This window comes from Numida meleagris, chromosome 6 (assembly GCF_002078875.1).
Source record: "Numida meleagris isolate 19003 breed g44 Domestic line chromosome 6, NumMel1.0, whole genome shotgun sequence".
NCBI classification, from domain to species: Eukaryota; Metazoa; Chordata; class Aves; order Galliformes; family Numididae; genus Numida; species Numida meleagris.
In genome coordinates, this window is record NC_034414.1 from 53,851,667 (window position 1) to 53,872,029 (window position 20,363).

Below are 20,363 nucleotides of genomic sequence, written 5' to 3' on the forward strand. Positions count from 1 at the left end.
AAGATGACTCTGATTGTTTCAGCTAATTTTGCAGTAAGAGCTTTGCTACATTTTTACATGAATAAACTCAGAAAAGATGTTTCCAGGGAAAAGCTGTTATTTTTGCTTTTTATTTTTCTATTTTCCAATACTTGAATTTTCAGTGAATTGACCATATATTTATACAATTTAAAAGGTCAAACATTTTATTATTAAATAAGTCTGAGACTGGTTCTGTTTCATATATACCGTATTTGTTATTATTTTGCACAAACTGATCTTTAAAGTCAGAAGTTAATTACTTTCCTTTCTTAAGAGGAGAAATAAGAAAGACAGAATAAAGCCAGAGGTCATCTATTTCTTTCTGTGTGCTTAGAAGAGCATTTTGTTGTACAGAATGAATGGTCTGAAAAGTTTCAAATATTTGCAAAGCTTCTGTGCTTTGCTCGAAACATCATTCATATGGCAGCGATGGAGACGGTGACAATAAAAACGTTAGCACAATACTAGGACATGATTAAAGATGAAACAGAATCTATGTCTCATTCCAAGTAATCACGAGTGACAAAATTAAACACTATGACCATAACTTAAGATTGTTTTTTAACAGCCTTTACATTAGTACAATGCTTGGGCTTGTAATTTCACGGGTGAGGGAATATGCTCACATACTCGAGTCTATATCATCTATCCGCATGAATAACGTGGTTAAGTATATGGGGGCAGAGTCCCTCCCTCAGTCGATATTTTCACATTCAAAGAAGAGAATTTCATACAATTCAAGCTTTTAATTCCATCTTCTATACCATTATTACATCACATGCAATACATCACATGCCAAAACTAATATCTGACAAGTCAGGCACAGATAAATCATAGTGAAAGACATAACAAACCATGAGAAGATTTTAAAATTTCTACTAATTCTGTTTAAAGCAGTGAAGAAGCATCTGCATTACACAAGAAGGGAGAACTGGATAGGAAGCTGCAGGAAATTCAAAATATTAAGATTTGATCAGTGGAAGAAAATACAACGTGAAATACATCTCAAAGACAAAAGGAAGTAACGTTATTCCATCTGTTACCTGTCATGTGTCCTCATAAAGTCCCAAAACTTCTTAGTGCCATTCTGAGGGAAAAAAAAAAAATAAATGCGTCAGTAAAATTAATTCCAAGTGAAAACTGATTATAATGAAATTGAGCAAAATTTTAACAGGTATGTTTTTAAAAACTCAGGAGAGCTCATTTTATTGATGAGATCATTATTCTGGATTTTGACAGTAAGTATTACAGATGCTGAGAACTTCCTTACGGTGTTCTAAAGCTTAAATCCACAATACTACGCTGACTGCTAATGTACAACTCAGTCTTTGGGCCCAACTCTGGCAACATTGTCAACTCCAAACCCCCAGTCTAATCATCAAGTACTACGAAGCTATATACAACTAAGTTTCAACCAGTAAAATAACCCATAGATCTAAGTCCTTCCGTGGTACCTGTGCAGAAGTGGAGTTATCTTTTCAGGACAGGTCAGCACTTACCTCCAACTGAACTAATTTGGGATCCAAGCTAAGAAGGTTGAAGCTCACCTAACTGATGTTTCATACGTTGGGTTCTGATTTCCATCATTATGACATACACTGGCAAAACCAAAATAAAAACTAATTTTGCCTTTGATACAACTGTGGAACATGTTTGCAGCATTATTCCTCCGACCTTATATCCTACAAAAAGTGATTCTCAGGTAGCTTCCATGCCACTGTTTACCACTTGCAAGTCATCTTGTCTTCTGCTGTCTTAAAGTGAATGACACCTACCACAACACAGCTGAAACCAACTCCTGAAAGCAATCACTTTTCCACAGTGACCACGTACACTCTTGTCTGCACACATATTCTGTGTTCTGTAATAACCTACATCAGTCCATACATACTAGTTAACAGAGACATGTATATAATCCAGTACCTACTGTAAGTCTATTAGATTTGTGGCAATATTTTTCAGCTGTACAACTCAAAAGACTTCCATCCTAAGTCAGCTTTAAGTTGGTATTATGGAATCAGAATGGGACCCAAGGAAATTCATTCAGTTGATACCTTTTTTTTTTTGTATTAGCAAGGCAAAAACCAGACCAGCTGAAGACATACAAACCTAAAATATGTACGCTTCATGTGAAGAGCAGCACAAGCTCTCTGTTATAACGTATGCTTAAACAGATGATCAAGCCCTAAGCAACTGGTTAATGATTTAAAGCAGGTAAATGCAAGCAACGAAGGAAGAAACAAGTTCAGTTGGTGGGTAAAGGTGCCAACCAATATAGACAGGCCCTTCAGCTCTATTACAGATGTCATGACTACCAAGTACACAACAGCTGGTGGGGATTAGATAACAAGCACTCTGGTTCAGAGATTAAGCTCCTGAGCTTTATGAGTTTACCAAGCTTTTTGGAAGAGTGACGGTTTGCTTGCTAGCTGGGTTTTCCTTCATTCCCACAGCTCTAATTATAAACAGTTGTCCACTTCAAGAGAAACTCTAGTCTACTCTTCCATCAGTGCCTGCGCATAACTTCTGTAGCACTGACAGGAATCAAATGTATGCATCAGAAAAGAAGCCATGCCATTGCTTAAATGCAACAATGTTGAAAGAGAAATAAGGACAGCAAATTCTCAGTCTGAACTGAAATACTAAAACCCTTGGCCATCAGGCTGAGTAAATCCAATCTGTTCCACCTGGTGACAGACAGAAGGACAACCTTGAAAAGACTATGACACAACACATATTTGTTACTCAAAAGCAGAGGCCAGTGCTGTGTGATAACTTAAGGCATTACATGCATAAGTTCTGCTCAATCCTCTTGTAGATTTATTTCTATATGTATGATGAATGTGTTGTATTTTGTCTTGCTTGCAGAATGCAGTGCAATTTGCTGTTTGACATGAGTGATTTGAGAAACTGTGAACTAGAGATAACGCCTTCTGTATGTACCTTCCTATCAGTTCACTAGCTTCAACCTTCTGCCGCCACCAATGGTAAGATGTACGCCCATCCATTCTCTTTGTAGTTTCTCCCTGCCTTGACAAAAATATGGATGTCCAGCTGATGGAGAAGACAGACATGCCTGCATCAAAGCTGTCCTAGATTAATTTATGCTCCTAGTCCTGTTATACCACTTCCTATGGTATATCCCAACAACAATCCTCCTGGCTTTTTCCTCTTGCCATCATTTTGTGAATTATAGAATCTGATCGCTTTGGAGTACTTAGGAAGGGGTTCACATGGCTGAGGAAAATTAAACCCTGGAGAATGAGCCTTAACCAGATGGGATCCATCAGATCTGAATACCCTCTTCTCACAGGTGAGACCCATTAACATTAGCAGAATCTACCTCATAGATGTGCATGTAGTTTTTAACAAAAAAGAAAAACTTAGTACGTAAAAACAGAAACGAATCAGAATCATATAAGATAGCTCTATTTCTTCTAGTTTCTAAGCAGTTGGACAGCGCATAAGGAACTTTCACTAGAATATAATTTAGTTAGTTTAAGACTCAAATTCAAAACCAGCCACAGGCTAAATTAATTTCAATCTGTCCATTCAAGAAGCTGGTTATGATGATACACTCTGACTGGACAATGTTATTAAGCTGTTGTCTGCCTACATTTGAATAAAAAAATATTTTATATGATCAACCTGCACCTGTCCAAATAAAGAAATCAATAAACAAATGAAACATTCCAACATCTCATTGTTTACAATGGCAGAAACTCAAATGAGCACCATTCACACCCTATTGTCCAACTCAAATGTAATTTGAACCCAACCGTATGGAGTTGAGTTTCTATTGTACCCAATGTGTGGTTCGTTCCTAACAGACTAGTATGAAGGTTGCTAATTATTAATAGCATGTAAACAGTTACCAATGATTCTTATGCTGCTTTACATACTTTACAGAACATTAATTCTAACCAGTTTCTAACCACCTATGTGAAGCTCTATGTAATATCTCTATTTTACCTGTAAGACAAAAATTTTATTTGCAGAACTGATCAAGATTCATGCTTTCAAAAATTGGGTACCCATGACTACTTGTTAAATTATATTGTCCCATTCTGTAAATCCTGTCTTCTGCCTTTGACAGCACTCTCTTATCATCCCAATCACAGATAACTGCAAAGAACTAAAAGGTGCAAGTGATCAACATACTCCCAGGAAACAGCAGCGTCTTTGTGAAATGTAAAGGCCCTCTCAAACACTTAACGTTGTTCATTTTAATACATGTGTATCTGTATTATCATAAGTAGTCCGTTCTCCAGTGTCTGCTAAGGAACAATCTAAGTATCTCTCAATGAAGTGTGAAAAATAAGCATAATAGATCCCTGTGAGATCTTAACATTGACACTTAGTACTTTACATTTAAAACAGATTTTACCGTTATTTTTCAAATAGGAAACGCATCTTTTCAGTTTTACAAAGATATGTCAACAGTAGTTTATATTAGTTTTTGTTTGTTTGGAATAGCAGTTTTGATATTCTCAACAGTACTGCATAACACATAATTAAAGATTTACCAGATCAACTACAGAGTAATCACATTCCAGTTCTGTGCTCAGTGATCAGGTTCTGGATTGTTGCAGTGCTGAACTAGTGCATACAGTATGTGTAAATTAATGAAGCTGTATTCCAGGAGAGGCAGCATATTAGACAACTTCGTTTCAGGTTACTCAGAAGCCAGATTACTTACATAAGAACAAATTGCATAAGAAAGCCATTTCAGGTCGGATGAGATGTCCATCTTGCCTGGTACACCACCCTTGACACTGAAAGGAAAGTTTAAGAGTAGAGAAAGCATACCACAATGCTTCCCCAGAACACTCTTTCAGACCTTTGACAAAAGATACTTGAAAGATGTCAGAAGACAATTCCTCCAAAAGGCATCCAAATTAAACGCAGTCCCTCTCTCCTTTTCCAACCCAGAAAAGCAAGCAGGAATAGCAATGAATTGAATGCACAATAGTTTGTCACAAGCTTGACTTGATCATGCCATTGACAACTTAGAATCACAACACTATACTACAAGTGTCCCAGTCAACATACAGAGAACTCGATCCCTTTTGGCTCAAGTGATTCCAGGACAAGCATGCACTGCCAAGTGCTCTCTGCTAGGTTAAGTGTTGACAGTGGATGTAAGTTCAGCAGATGCGACCCCTACCAGCAGAGAGCTGTTCATGATGCCACCCATGCCTGATCTCCACATTCTCCAGGAAATGAAGATTCTTCCTGCACCTGCTCATTGACATACTTACAGACAGGAGTTTATTCACACCATCTATGACAGACATGTTGGGCTTGTCTGCAGCCTCTGATCGGAATACCAGTCTTTTTACCCACCTACACTGTCTCTGGCTAAAATGCCTGGAGACTCACTGCACAAGGGGTACAGCTGTGCTCTGCCTTATGTCCACTGCTTTATGCCATATGTCTGAATGATGCGATCACATTGTCAGGTTACCAAACACAGAGCATCACCTTTGCTTACTAAAGGAATTCATTGAAGACTTAGCCCAGCCTAGCCCATAAAGAGCAGAATAAAGACATGCTACGCTATGGTAGCAAATGATGAAATATTCACTGGCTCTGATCTTGCAGTGATATAGGGCGTGCTCCGCACGCGAGAGACAAATGTTGGATTTTCCCCAAGGATCACTGTGCTCCTGTCAAAGAATGCAATCCGCTGACAAAGCAGAAGTCTTCAAAATCACAAATGATATGAAGATGGTGGATATGAAACAATTGTTCACTGCTTCCCATAGCAGAGAAGCACTCTGTCATAGCTGGCTTCCTGAAGAGAAGGGCCAAGGCCTATCTGGGTGCTGAACTGGCTCCACTCAAGGAAGCAGCGTAAGGCCAGCAGCTGCTCAGAAGAGTCTGCCTTCCTTGCTCTGTGTATAAAATGATTAACTGATGGTTTCTGGAATTGAATCTGGAAACACCCAGATTCAAACTGCATTATACATAGATTTTAAAACATTCTAATTTAAGGTTTATACTTCCTGGCCTTGCTTTTATTGAAGTTCTATTCCTAAGAGTAAACTGAAAACTTGCCACTATAACAGGTGCAAGAACACTCCAAAAATCTCTTTAAATGCTTTCTTTAACAGTAGGGAATAACTGCTACACAGTGGTTAAGATGAAGGTGTCTAAAACAACTCCTCACCATGCAGGTTCACAGTAACATATTCCCTGCAGTGCCTCTGTTGGGAGGCTTAAAAAAAAAAGAAATTTATGCTAGAATTGCACTTATTAAAATGACAGCCAGCCTTCTTGTAACGAGCTCTGCATGGACAACGTGTGACTGGAGCAGAAAATATACTTGCCCAGGCTCTACTTAAAGCTCCTCTTTTATCTGCCTTCTTTAAAGTATTTGATAACTTAAACAGCTACTGAATTGAAAACGTTGGCCAGGAGCATCTCATATGTTTATCCAGAGAAAGCTGCTGCTTGGACAAAGTCAAAGTTTCCAAGAACTGTACAGTATCACCAAAGTCACCTCAGTAAAGGGCTAATACCTTATTAGACTTCCTTACATTAGACTTCTAAGGAAACTAATAGCAGTCTAAGCAAGCAGATCATCTAAAATGCAGCAGATTTATGTCCAAAATAATCAAACTTCACAAATGCCACTAAAAAGAGGGAAAAAAAAACCATATCTGTCCTTGACAATGATTAACTTCTTATTGTTTACATTACAGGAGAGACGACAAGACGTTTGGCGACCTATTGTGATAGGCATTAAAAATACGTAATGGGAACAGTTCTATTGAATGATCTTACAATTCAGATAGAGCCTGGACCAAGTTGGTGTAAACAAACAGAGGCAGTTAAGGAAGAAAGGCAGAAACATAATATACACGGTATAGATATGGAGATGTTACGAGGGGTAAAATGACAAACAACAGTAATGATCCCCTAGCTTCTACCAGTTGGAGTGGGTTTAAAGTGGTTACCCAAGAAATGAAAGTTTCATGTTCGTGACAAAAATAAAACATCTGAAATTGATGTAATTATAACATAAAAATAACTCTCCACTACTCCACTTACTCCATTTTCACTGTTCTAAGACACAAGAACAGTGAATGTCCTTAATCCAAGGGTTATGACTATTCTTTAAGCAATAAAAGTTACTCTATAGGTAAAGAAAAACAGATAAGAAAATTAGTTGGCAAATAATGGTCTTAAGCCAGAGTCAGCAGTGCCAAGCAAGTGTGCAGCCCCTGTTTAATCATTTACATGTCTCAGTGCAGTCAAACTCCCTACAGGAATAATAAGATTTTGCTGTCTTCTCAGAAAAATATTCTCAGAAGTATATTTTTCTCATTAAACCCATTTTTCAAAATTATTTTCTATTGCACACTTTCCTTATTCAACTAGAATCAACTCCTGGAATCCAACTTATCTTCTATAAATTTATTTATACAATTTGGTACTGGTGTGCACAACGTTGCCTCTACCTATCTGGAAATTCACTATACATTTCCTTGTTGAGGTTTTTACTTGCCTGGCAAGAGAACGCCAAACTCATCACCTTATTAGCTGGCTCTTTTCAGGTTAATCCACATGAAAAGCATGCCTTAGGAATCAAGTAACTGATTCCGGAAGACAGACAAAAATCTGTACCAACTCAGGCAGTTCCTGCAGCCTCTTGCTACTCTTTGCTTAATGCTTTTCACTCAAATTCACCTTTTTACGATCAATAAAATCTGCCAAGAGGTACATCTATAATAACAGTAACCCAGTAATTCAGTACTTCCTGGTTTATAAAATAGACATTCCTATAATGGCAAATGATGCCCTGAAGATGTGCATCAACTGTTGCTTCTCTATCAGTCACAGTTCTTGGAGTACACAAAGTGGACCTCCCCTGCGGTAAACCTAGCAAGACAGGAGACACTGGATGCTACAACTGAAGCCCTTAGCCTTTTGCACATTAACCTTTTCCTTCCTTTCTTCCCTCAGTACAGAAGTGCTCCTATCACTTGAAATTTGTTACATTTCTTTTTTCAGCTTAATGGAATCTGATGTCACACCTGTAGTAATATTCAGTGGAAATCTGTGAGGATTTATAACCTAGTATAGACCATTTCTTGTTAGCTGAATTAGTAATGCTACAACACTTTGCTATATATAATCAATGCATAACATTTCCACTGTCAATAATGATGTGCCCACATCAAATGTACTTCCGGGCCACACTCAAGACTGAATACTTTACATTTTCACTTTCCAATCAATTAGTGATGAAATTACCTTGCACTGTCTGAATATTTTTCACAGTATTCTCAATGCTATGCCAAACACAGAAAAGCTATCTAAACAGACAAACAAACATGTTAGCTTTGATGCCAGAAAATCCCCGTGCCCCAGAGTTGGGGATTATTTTAAAGAAATACAGCATTACTCATCAACATGATACTGTGAAACCTATTTGATGAGCAGGAATTATACGGGGAAAAACAGCTGAAGCAGGTTTGTACCTGTGCAGTTTTCCAAATAAGAATAAAATCAAATAGCTGTTCCACATGCTTTAGAAGTTTTGTTGCTTCCTGTTGAGTATTTTTATTAGATTAGTAAATTAGGGGGGGTGCTTAGCATCTTTTTTTTGTTTATAGGAGCTAGGGAGCTGCTGCGCTGTGCTGAAATGTCGTATTCATTAACAAAAAAATGGTGTAAACAAACAGTCAAAGATTCACAGATAATTCATATTCAACGTTTTCATGTTAATAAAACATCTTGATCAAACTATTTTGCATATAAAATCTGTTTGAAGTAATGACATGACAGCTGTAGGGTTTTTTTCTTGTCTACTTCAAAGGTTTGATTTGTGAGAAGCAGGGAGATAGCTGTCATCTTTTTACACAATCCTAGAATGGTTTGGGTTGGAAGGGATCTTTAAGATCATCCAGTTCCAACCCCCTGCTACAGGCAGGGACGCCTCCCTCTAGACCAGGTTGCTCACAGCCTCATCCAGCCTGGCCTTGAATGCCTTCAGAGAAGGGGCGTCCACAACCTCGTGGGCAAATACTGACAAATTTTATAAAAGTATTAAATATCTTTCAAGAAGAACAGGAGCACTTTCAGCTGGCATAAAAACATGCAACTTAAAAAAAAAAAGTGATCAATAAAATCATTCTAATCTGCATCAGTTGAGTGCCTGGCTCTCTTTTCCTTTTGAAGGTATGGATCAGCACCAGCAAACCGTTTTATGCTTGGCTACCACATTACATAACTAATTTAAATGTGATGTGTTTCTATTAAAGTCAGTCTGAGGGTACAGTTTCTTAACTGTAGTCTAACTTAATCTAAACTCAGGCTGCCTCTTTTTCTACCCCAGTTGCACATCTCTTCCCTACTCCTACCCTACCCCTCGCAAATGTGCAACCATGCTGCAAGTTGGTTCTGGATTGTGATCTAAATAAATGGGCTCTGCAACAAAAAAAAACAATGAAAAAAATGCATTTTAGTAACTGGCATGAAGGTAAATGCCATTATATACACACCAAGTTTTCACCAATGACTATTAAACAGAATAGACTTGGCCTCTTCAAAATTATTGCAAGAATATAGAGATGTATCTGATAAGAACTGTTGGAGAGAAAGATACATCCACACAAAAAAAGCCTAAATTACTATTTCAGTTCACACCCACTAATCCACTCCATCAGACTGCACATGCTGGAGTAAATGAAGCCTCATCTTCAAAAGCAATTTGCAGAATTACTTGCTGATGTTGAAGAACTACTTCAAAAGAGTTGAAGTGTTATGGAATTTTACTGTTTTTTAAACAAGCCACTGTTTAAGCTCAAGAGGAAAGGGGGGGGGGGGAGGGAGTGTTTGTTTTTTAAACAAAGGCTATAAGATTTCATTCCTAAACTATTCTGAATGTTTATTTTTAAAGCATCATGATTACTAATAATGGTATTTTGCAGTTTTTAAACTTACCAGCATTCCAGTGCCTCAGTTAGAAATGGCTGTTTTTGTCAATTGTGCCTTTGTGGAATGTGCATGCAAAAATATACAACCGGATGACTTTTCAAACACATTAAAAATAAACGCTGCGTGTAAAGTACAAAATCATTGTTGTTAATTGGCTCTAACGGACTAAATTAACAATTCCGTAAGTAAGATTAAGACTAGTAAAATTCATAGGGACAAATCAACCTACTCACTACAGAGCACCGTGCCAGCTCCAGCTGACACGGCACTTGTGGGCAGGGCAGAGCAGGGCAAGGCTGCTGTGGTCACCACTGCGCTCATTTCATGTATGAGGATCTTGAGTGATAAAGGTGCTCAGCTCTGTGCAACAGCAAATTCTTTGAGGCAGGAGTGTGATTTCTTATCTGAAATTAGCTGGAAGACAAAGTTACTTGAAAAAATGATAATATACACCAGTAGAGACCACACCAGGGTTACCTAAAGAGACGTGAAACCTAAGGTCATAGACTACAATTTTTACAACCCATATCGATTTTCTCTTCAAAGTGAGGGTTATTCTGGTAGGAGTTTGTAATAAAACTGCAAACAGATGGTTATGGCCATAGAGTTTGCTGTTCAAAGGTGCAATTTTTTCACACTTTAGGAGGTAAAATAAACAATGGAGAACACACTAATTTATTCAACTGTTAATGCAATACTGGGCCAAGCCACTTTGTTCGTTTTATGTACATCAACTGCCAGAACAATTACAACTAAGATACTTGATGTGTAAGTAAACTTTCTCATATAATCCTCTGGAAGTTTACTTTTCAGGTCACAGTTTGTTTTTTGTGTGTACTTTTCAACAATGGAATTGTTGCAGTTTAGTTTGGCATTCAGCTATCAGTAAGATCACCTACCTTCAAATGAAATTTATAAAACATGAGAATTAAGCTTATATGAATACATTAAGTCAAATCTCCTTTCTGTCCTTGTTTTCTTTTGTCTTTAAAATACATTACTATTAAGAGAGCTCGCATATACATATTATACATGCTTTATTCAAAGTCAAATATGTAGTAGCATACTGAAATCTGTACTACAAAGAGTAAGGATATGGCGCTTGCATTAGGAAACATGATATGCACAATGGTCACTAACATCATTTGAAATTATATACTGAGCTGGCAGTAATGTTATAGCTTGCGATACAGACGGGCTTTTTCTACTATCGAGTTGATTCCAATAAATTCTGTTGTAAAGAACCAATTGCTAACAGGTAGATTTCAAAAACAAGCTGTAGGTGAATATTCCAGTGCTCTTTTACCTAAATTCCTACAATACCGTTGAATGTTGGCTCCTTGAATTTTTCCACTCATTAAACTGTGTCTTCCCTTAGAAGTCTGTAGCACGCTTTCTTATTTTGCGGACATAAGAGGAACACACAGCTTTCCACATTCGCTAACACCGCCTTCTCACGAAGTTACACACTAAAATGTGACACCTGAAACTCTGACTGGGCATAGCTAAGAAATAGCTTCCCCAGAATCGATGCGACAACGTCATTTGCGAGTTTTTAATTTAGCTGATGTGGCACCTAAGTATTTTTCTGGTAAAGAAGTACTGTACTCTGAAACAAATCTAACGTACATCTCACACAGCCCATTGTATCCACAGCAAACAAATTCAACTCGTATCTTTAGAATCTTTTCCCTATCTTTTATGTTATTGTTGTTTTTGTTTTTAAAGGCAGTTGTCTGATTTTATTTATTTATTTTTGCAAATTCCCTAACAAAGAGACAAAAGGAAAAACTCAGGAAATGTAAACCACGACGATTTCTTTGGCCCAGTCTGACCTAGGTCAGCACTTCCATCAAAATAGGACCACCCTCCCTTTCCCTGCTTCCTGCATGGTCTCCTGGCCTGCAAACAGCACAAATAATTCTGCAGCCACACACTGAGCCACACTGCAGGTGGAAGCTGGATAAAGCACCTAGACATAAAATGCTTCTCCACTGCCAGGCCTGCTGCCACTGCACCAAGGTCCGTGCCACATGGGACAAGCAGAACCGTGATTGTGCCTCTCAAGTTCTTCAGTCCTGATCTGCAAATAAAGATGGACATACAAGACTTTATGAAGTTCAGCGGGATTAATAAATGTGTCTTAGAAGAGAATCCAATGCTAGAAGCAACTGACACAACTGTCCTGGGTATACCACGATCAGAAATTGGTAATGCTTCATCTCCTCAATCCTGTGTCAGAACAAGCAAAAGTGCTTCTAACATTAAAAAGCACATCCCTGAGGAGAAGGAATCTTAATATTTGATTAGGTTGCTGTAGACCTCACACATCCAGTGAACGTTAAGGGAAATTAAAAATAAAATTCCCCAAACAATCTAGGAGGTAAGAAACAGAGATTCAATTTTTCAAAATTAATTCAGTGTTAAGGAAAATAGCATACTTCAGATTTTGAACTAGACAGTTTAAAAATGGAAAATAATCAAAATGACCACCTTTTTTTTTTTTTTTTTTTTTTTAAATCACAAAAGGAGAATGTTAAGTTTCATCAAAAGTCTTTCTGGATTCAGAGCAGCATTCAGACTGAAAACCATACAAACCTCCAGCTCATCACCACAAGCCGTCAGGTGCTTACAGACTGGTGCTACAGGAGACACAGCTGCTGGCTCCAGCCCAGAGCCTAACAGCCAGGGAAACACCCAAGTGCAGAGCTGCTGAGAACTCCTACGTGCTCTGTATTTCATTTCTTTTTCCAGACTGTTCCTTATTTGTATAACTTGGTACGTTTTCCGAACTACTCAACTTTACTGAGATGTAACTAACTATAAAGAAATAGAAAAGAAAATGGAAAAGAAAATAAAAACACCTTTGTTTTAAATTTTTAAAGAGACCAAAAGAATGAAAAACATCTCCAGGAAACCCCTGTTTTCATCTTTTCTGGCCCACTGGCAGCTGACATTTTGGCCGCAGTTACCAAGATAAGGGGCCTAACTGTGAAATATCAGAGTAGTGATAATCAATGACAGTCAGAGAAAAACAGTCTGCACTCAGTATAACCTACCTGGGTCGGTTATGTCTGCAGTAGTTGTTTCAGAACAGTGTAACATTTAATACACAGTATTCATTGCAAGTCTATGTAGCGTGACATCTCGCTTCGTATTCTTGAAGCCCTTACTCTACTCATATTGTGCACCCATCACATTTCTGTAACTCGCAATTCCCCTGACTGCTTACAGGTAGAGCAATCCCATGGAATTCAGGACTGCTGAGGACAACCAATGTAGAATACCCGATCCCAAAGGAGACATTCATGCCACTGACTGCCAGGATTTCGGCTTCTCACCCCCTCTCTGCAGGCACAGTGAGGGGAGAAGCAAACAAGTGCAGTCAGTGGAAGGAGAAAATGAATCTTAAAATCATCAGTCCCAAGGCAACTACTACGCCTACAAGTGTAATTTCTTCTTTGCTACCCTAGGTCATGACCCTCATCCAGAAGAGGAAGGAAAGTGTCCTTTCATCATTAATTTTGCTGTGCCACTCAAGGAAAACAACACTGACAACCCTATAAAACCACAGTGTACGTTACCACTGGTATTTCAGCCAAACATTAACCACCACCATCAATTGTCTAATATTTCTCATTACCTCTTTAGTCATTCTAACAAATTCTACTGCAACTTATACATGATCTGATTAAAATCTTCTCTGGCTGACCAGGAGCCAGCAGAAAAAGAACCTAGCCCTCTTCCACTGCAGCTCTAGACTACTGCATTTCCAGACTGCTAATAAAGCTACATTAAAACCCACACACTAGATAAATGTCACTGTAATTTCAAAACCAAATTAAAACTACTGACTATGTCACCTGAAGCAGAGTACTGATAAGAAAAAGCCTGTGCATATATTAGACTGTTGTATCATTAAAATTAGATTTTCTTAAAAAGGCAGAAAATTAATTGTACATAACTTCAAAGTTACTTGGTTTTACAAATGCATCTGTAAAGCAATAATGTATATCAGGTAAGTATGATTTTTAAAAGTAATTTAGAAATCCATTTATTTATAACTTACGAAGGACAAAATATTTCTGATGCAGAAGTCAAATCAGTGCAGGAACAATATAGCTCAATGAACTGTACACCTTGCATCACACACCAATCTGGAACGTGCCAACAAAGAACCAGCATTAACAAGATTAACCAAGGTTAGCACTTGGGAGAGCTTAAGTTCCAACAAAGTTGGGAACAAAGCCAGGTGCAGCACCGTGGTGTCTCCATGGAGAAGTAGAGGTAGGAAGGGACGCCTCTGACACACTCTATTCCCATTGGAACTCAAGGTTACCACTTACTGCAGGTGTTTTTATAGGCAAGGTCTAGGCATTTTTAGCATGTCTGCTCAGTACTTCTGAATACCAAAAGCTTTATAAATCTATTTGCTGCTGGCTCCTTCAACAGAATACCAAGACACTGCAAGCTCCTTACCCAAAAGTCAGATGTGTGTAAAGGAGTAACTAAATTCTCAGACAAAGAATGAAGTTCACAGATTCGCTCCATAGATTTAGCAGGGCTGGACTGAGAATGAAGAATTAGGTTCCACAAACACTGCAGACAATTGCAAATCTTCCATTGCAAGAGCAAGGTGCATTCCTAGGACTGAAAGAACATACAAAACGTACCACTGTGGCAATCCCCCGCCCAAGGCACAACGAGCTGTTAGGCACAGTTCATCAGCCCACTGATCTGTCACAAGGGCTAGAGGAGAATCCAGAGGCAGAGTGGATGAAAGACACATTGCCAACTGCCATTTATCTGTTGCTCTTTTGAATTATTTCATTTAGTGAAAAAGCTTCCCTGATTGCTTGTTTTCAGGAGGTGATTAAACCTCTACTCCCCACCTCCTAACATAATCCTTACACTAGATTCTCAGCATTCATATTATTACTTTTACAAATTAATCCTTCTCCACAGAGGGTATCGTAGCGCTCCAGGGAGGCTCATATCTTCCGGTGGTTCATGTGAGAGCTGTGAAGCTCCACACAGATCAAAGAGAAAGCAATGAGATAAGAAGGATAAAAAGAAACAGTGTTCTCCAGGCTGATGGGTCAGCCACCCACCCTCAGCAAGGATCTATTTACGGAAGCAATCAGGCTTCTGGAGGAACTATCCTGAAAAGTACTACAGCAGTCAGTTCTGTACCAATGATTACTGACTGGTTACAGTGAATGGAAAGCCAGTGCTCTCATGTTATTCTTTAACTGAATGGAGTGGTACAAAGCAGACGAGTTACTGATCAAGTTTTATGCTGTACATGCTGCACTGCTGTGAAATGCCATTTGAAAGAGCAGCACAAGTCTTGCAGGAGAAATGAGCTGGTGGCCTCACTACAATCACTACACCTTACTTTCTAGGTAAACAGAATATTAGACAAATTGCTTTACACTTTGCCTAAACTAGAGACCTGGCCTCATCAATGTAAGAAGCAAAAATACACCGTTGTATTCAACAAGGTCAGATTTTCAAAAGTTGATAAAAGCACATACTAAGGTTCTCAGTACCCAGCCTTTCACAGCCTGGAACTCTTTACAGTGTACAACATGAAGCAGCACAACATGGTGTTAAGTACATTTCAACTTTACTAATAACAGTAACTATTACGGCAAACTAAAACAGCAGCTAAAATGAAAAAAAAAATCATTGAATCACTAAAATAATAACATTATCAAATTTTATGCAGTTGATTGCATAGACAATATTCCTATTTCTAATTTAAAAAGATCTTGTACATCATGAAAATCTTATGGACTCACTCAAATAATGTTGATGATGATACACTCTACTTCCAACCATTTTATACAGAAAATAAAGTGATTGCAATAATCACATATCAAGCTCTTGGGAAAAACTATTTTTCTCATTAAGAATCTGATCTAATGTCCAAATTATGGATAGATGCAGCCGTTTTAACTCCAGAACTTATGAATTAAAACTGAAGTTTTAAGATGGACTTGTAAATAACGCATTGTGTGCTCTATCAACTTGCTGAGCGGCTTCTCTAGTATTTTAAAACCATTGTTTGTTTTGCTTACTAAATGCACGCCTTGATCATATGCAACATGACACACCAGAATAAGGCTCTGCCTCAAAACTGTAATGCTCCAAGTTGGAGTGGGGCTGTTGTGTCTTATGCTTTCTATATGCACTCACTTCTTTTCCTCTCGTACAGCAGAAAATCTGTACAGCTCTAAAAACCACACCGCTTACTGACTGAAAGGACTCCACTGTGTGGAGGGAAAGGAACGTGGGGAAAGGAGAAGCAGGTGAGAGGACGGCTCCAGAAGAGGCACTTTGCAATTCCCATGTGATACGCAAATGTACTTTTCACACAGTGAACACATACAACGTATTTTATATACTGCAGCACAAAGAAAACATCTCAGAAAGACAGAAGGATTTGAAGCACTAGATATTGAAAATACCAGAAGATATCCCTATACACAGGGAAATGAAAACTAGAAAGCACAGCAACCACCACTTGCATTTCTTTTTCGTGTGCTTTTCCTCCACACAAGGAAAAAAAGAACTATTTTAAAAAAAACCAACCATGGCAATTTTGCACACATGCACACACACAGAGGGTCACAAAAGCTATGAAAGAGATACTTAACGCAGGTTCCTGAGCAGATGACAAGCCATTAAACTTTCACCTTTAGGTAGTTATGATGATTTGATGTCTCTTTTATGATATCTCCCATTTTTTTTAATTAAAATCTTCAATGTGTTTAACAAGCAATTCTTCCATCAATCTTTGATGTGTTTTACTTATAAAGCACTGACAGTTTTCAGCTCAGGCTCCTTAAAGTTCCAGAGAAACCATTTTCCACTCACTTGCTTTGAAAGCCATTAAAATAACTTGATGAAGAACAGCAGCAGGGGGCTAACAGAAGCCAAGGCTTAGTAACAATCTTTAGATTTTTCTCCTAAGACTTTCTCACAGACCCTCCTCACAAAGATCCTCAGGGCTTTTCATCCTCTCCTTTCTCCCCAACCCCACCCCCCAACGTGAGTTCAAAGTGACAGATGCAACTAGCTCCAGGTTCTGCTGTTTTCTTCATTTCACTTTTACCTTCCAGTTGTGAAAGACCCCGCTGAAATGCGATTCCAATAGCAGCAGCCACCTCCTTCTTGTCCTTCCTTTGGAAAAGAAGTAATGCGCAGAAAGATTCAAGAAGCAACTCCAAAACATCTCTTACTAAACTCTCACCTATCCTGAAGGGAGCGCTGGTACAGAGAAATGTACCTGTTGCTTAAAAGACAAATACAACTAGCATTCAATTAACTGAATTAATTAGTGATTAACTGAATTGATTAGTGATTTATATGCTGCTCTGCATTTCAGCTCAGTATGTCTGAAAGCTTCATAATGACAGAGTGCTGGAACAGCTTAAAACTAAAGAGATTTAAATAAAGAACTGCGCAAGCCAACGGAAAATTATCTTCAACCACTCTTTAAAAATGGGAAGTGCTTCTAACAAATGGCCAAGTTCTTTGCTGATAGTTCCATGCAAATGTAGAAATCAGAGTTTAGTAGAAAACAGAAGCATTAGGAGAGTATTTATGCCAGCCAGAATCGGTAGAGCATTCTGTGTTGATCTATGCTTTGCCGCGCTACCACCATTTTATTTCTTCATTATTAAGGCCCCTTCAAGTATAATCTTTGTTGATCACTGATCTGGGGGAACTTCTGAACCCAAGAACTCCAGCACTCTACTGATACCGCAATTGCTGCACTTGAGTGACACCTCTGTGGTCAAAATGCAGTATGGGGCATTTCTACTTTAATTAAGTCAGGACTCAGGACACAACTACTCATCCCTGATTCTAGTTATGGATCCCTGTTCTTTTAAAAATTAAGTTACAGTTACAGTACACATGGCTTATGAGCAAGCAGGGACTGAAGGAGGCCAGACACATACATCCTCATCTTTAGGACAGAGGCAGCACATGGGAGAGACCTGAGGTCAGGAAGGCAGATGGTGGGCACTGTCATAAAAGCTAAGTCACCTCTTGTCCTTACAACACTGAGCTTTATGTTTTACAGTTGCTGGCTCTCACAATTTGTGTTTCTACTCTATTTTGGCAAGCTCACATTCCCTTTTCTGAACAAGAATGCATCATGAAATAACCTCTTTCATGTCAGAGATGAACATCAACAACCATACTTTTTTGCCTCTCCCCCTGCTAAAGTAACACACTGTGAAACCGCTAACATGAGATGCTTTTTTTCAGTGAGGTTTCCTTAAAAATTGAAATCAAAAACAAAACAAAAAACACTGGAGAAATTTTAAGTCTGTGAACTGGCTCAGAGCCCTATCAGTAAACACACAGAAAGTCTCTGTTGGCTTTCTGAGATAATTGTATCATAAATATAGGAAAAAGATCCAGCAAGACCTGAAAACAAAGAAGTTTGTGAAGTACAGAAGCAATATTCTGAGCAGCAGTAACTGTTATGTATAATTTCCTTCAAGTATGCAACAATTTACAAAATTAGAAAAACGTAGGGCTGGAAGGACCTCACAAGATCCCCAGCACATCTCTTTTAATGGTGGCAGGATCAAACATATGTTATGCGAGTGCTGTATAATGCATGCCAGATAGAGAATATGAGTCTCAGCGTTATGCACTCAGAGCTTCTGTTCAGGCTGTCCTATCGCTCAAGCTACTCAATCATTTCGGCAATTTTAGGTTTAAAATAAATCCTTGCAATACTATACATATAGTATTGCTGTAGCATTGTTATGCCAGCAGTACACAACCTAGAGCTTGTCACTCTACACAATCACCACTTAATTAAAATTATCACAAGCGTTACGCTTTCCGCATTAGTTTTCCAGTATCCATGATTACTTCTCCAGGAGGGTAAATTTTTCTTTTCCCATATTTTGTATTTTCAGAGAAAGCACATCCCTCACCTCCAGGAGTTTAGCCTCATTTCCCTATAATGTATTCATCACCACTCAGCACATCTGTCCTAGCAAATCCCATTTCCTGTCCCATTCATGAGGCTCAGCAACCTGGAGCTTCAGTGATTGCCGCCACACTTTTCCCATGGCCTTCTCACCTCTCCCCCCCCACGCACCCCGCTCCCATTGTTTATCATCTGTTCTCCCCTGCTGCAAACTGCTGTCAGATGTTCACTTATCCCTAATCTTGCTCACTGCCTTTGATATTCTTTCTAATCCAACAACCTGTCAACCGGGGCATCAGCCCATGTCCAGACCAGCTGCTCTGTCACAGGCCCTAAGATTCCCTCTCAGCTCCATGTGGTATTTAAAGGATTTTGACACAGCAACCACGACGTGAAACAAATAATTAATGCTGTTTTGAACAGCGATCGTGGCTTTAGTATGACATGAGCTGACCACTAAGAAAAACGGAGCTTTACTTTGTTTAAACTTCAGTAAACTTTAGCATTACTGGGCTAACAAGCCTTTGATCGATGTCTGGGGGACAGCACTGAGAAGCTGAGTTCTGAGATGCAAAAACTTATTACGAAGAACAAGGAATCCCAGTGCAAGGCAGAGACGCAGCGAACTTCATACGCCTGCTGCGTAAAGCATATTTGTGCAGCGTGAGCTTGCAGTAGAGTTTTCAAAGCACAGGAGCTGACCTTCTGTAAGTTATAGATGAAGATGCAAATGTGTTTTAAATACAGCAGGAGTTGAGGTAAAATAGTTATTGAAAATGCACTTGTATTTTCAGGAATATCAAAAGGCATATTTTCATCCCATACAGACCATCAAAACTTGACATTTTAGAGAATATTCCCACTGACAGAGAAGGTCTCATTTCCATAATAGTCAGATTTGCTGTAAACACTCAAAATGTTACAGCGTTCATCTGCTTAAAACATACAGAATACACATAATGTCATAGCTGAAGTAATGATTCAGATGACAGATTTTTTGTGCTGGGAAAAAGAAGTATCTGCTATTTAAGCAAACATATGTATTTTGATCCAAACTGAAAAACAAATACAGCATTTCGTTGTTGAAGTACACGAACACTATTTTATTTCTCAGATCTAACTGCAATTACTACAAAGGAGACAGTACCAAATGAGTCAAAAAAGCCTACTTTTCACTCCAGTAAAAAAACAGAAAAACAAAACAAAACAAAAAACCCAACAACATAATAAAATCTCGATGATGGGTTTTATAACATGGTTCCATCACATGGAACTAAACCACTTTCATTCTTATGGCTTGTCTATACCAGGACATCAAGAAAACACATCTGAAGTAAGTACCTTGATGAACTTGAATTCTGCTAGTTAAACTCCATTAAACCCCTGTGTGGACAAAGTCATTCCGTTGAGTTTACTGCTCCCTTAGGGCATG

General features: G+C 38.5%; 1 protein-coding gene across 3 annotated transcripts in view; it reads right to left on the reverse strand.

Annotated features, from left to right (window-relative positions):
* The window catches only part of NUDT14 (nudix hydrolase 14), a 53,307-nt gene that overhangs the window by 26,089 nt on the left and 6,855 nt on the right, over positions 1–20,363 (reverse strand). Inside the window, exons 1-2 of one of the 3 annotated variants that reach the window (XM_021402434.1) lie at positions 14,039–14,180; positions 1,065–1,108 (exon numbers count right to left, since the gene is read on the reverse strand). In XM_021402434.1, the coding sequence (XP_021258109.1) occupies positions 1,065–1,081 (17 nt within the window). In that variant the 5' untranslated portion in view covers positions 1,082–1,108; positions 14,039–14,180. Of the gene's footprint in view, positions 1–1,064; positions 1,109–13,028; positions 13,048–14,038; positions 14,181–20,363 lie in introns of those variants that run through there. The other 2 variants (XM_021402435.1, XM_021402432.1) reach the window with 2 other exon arrangements.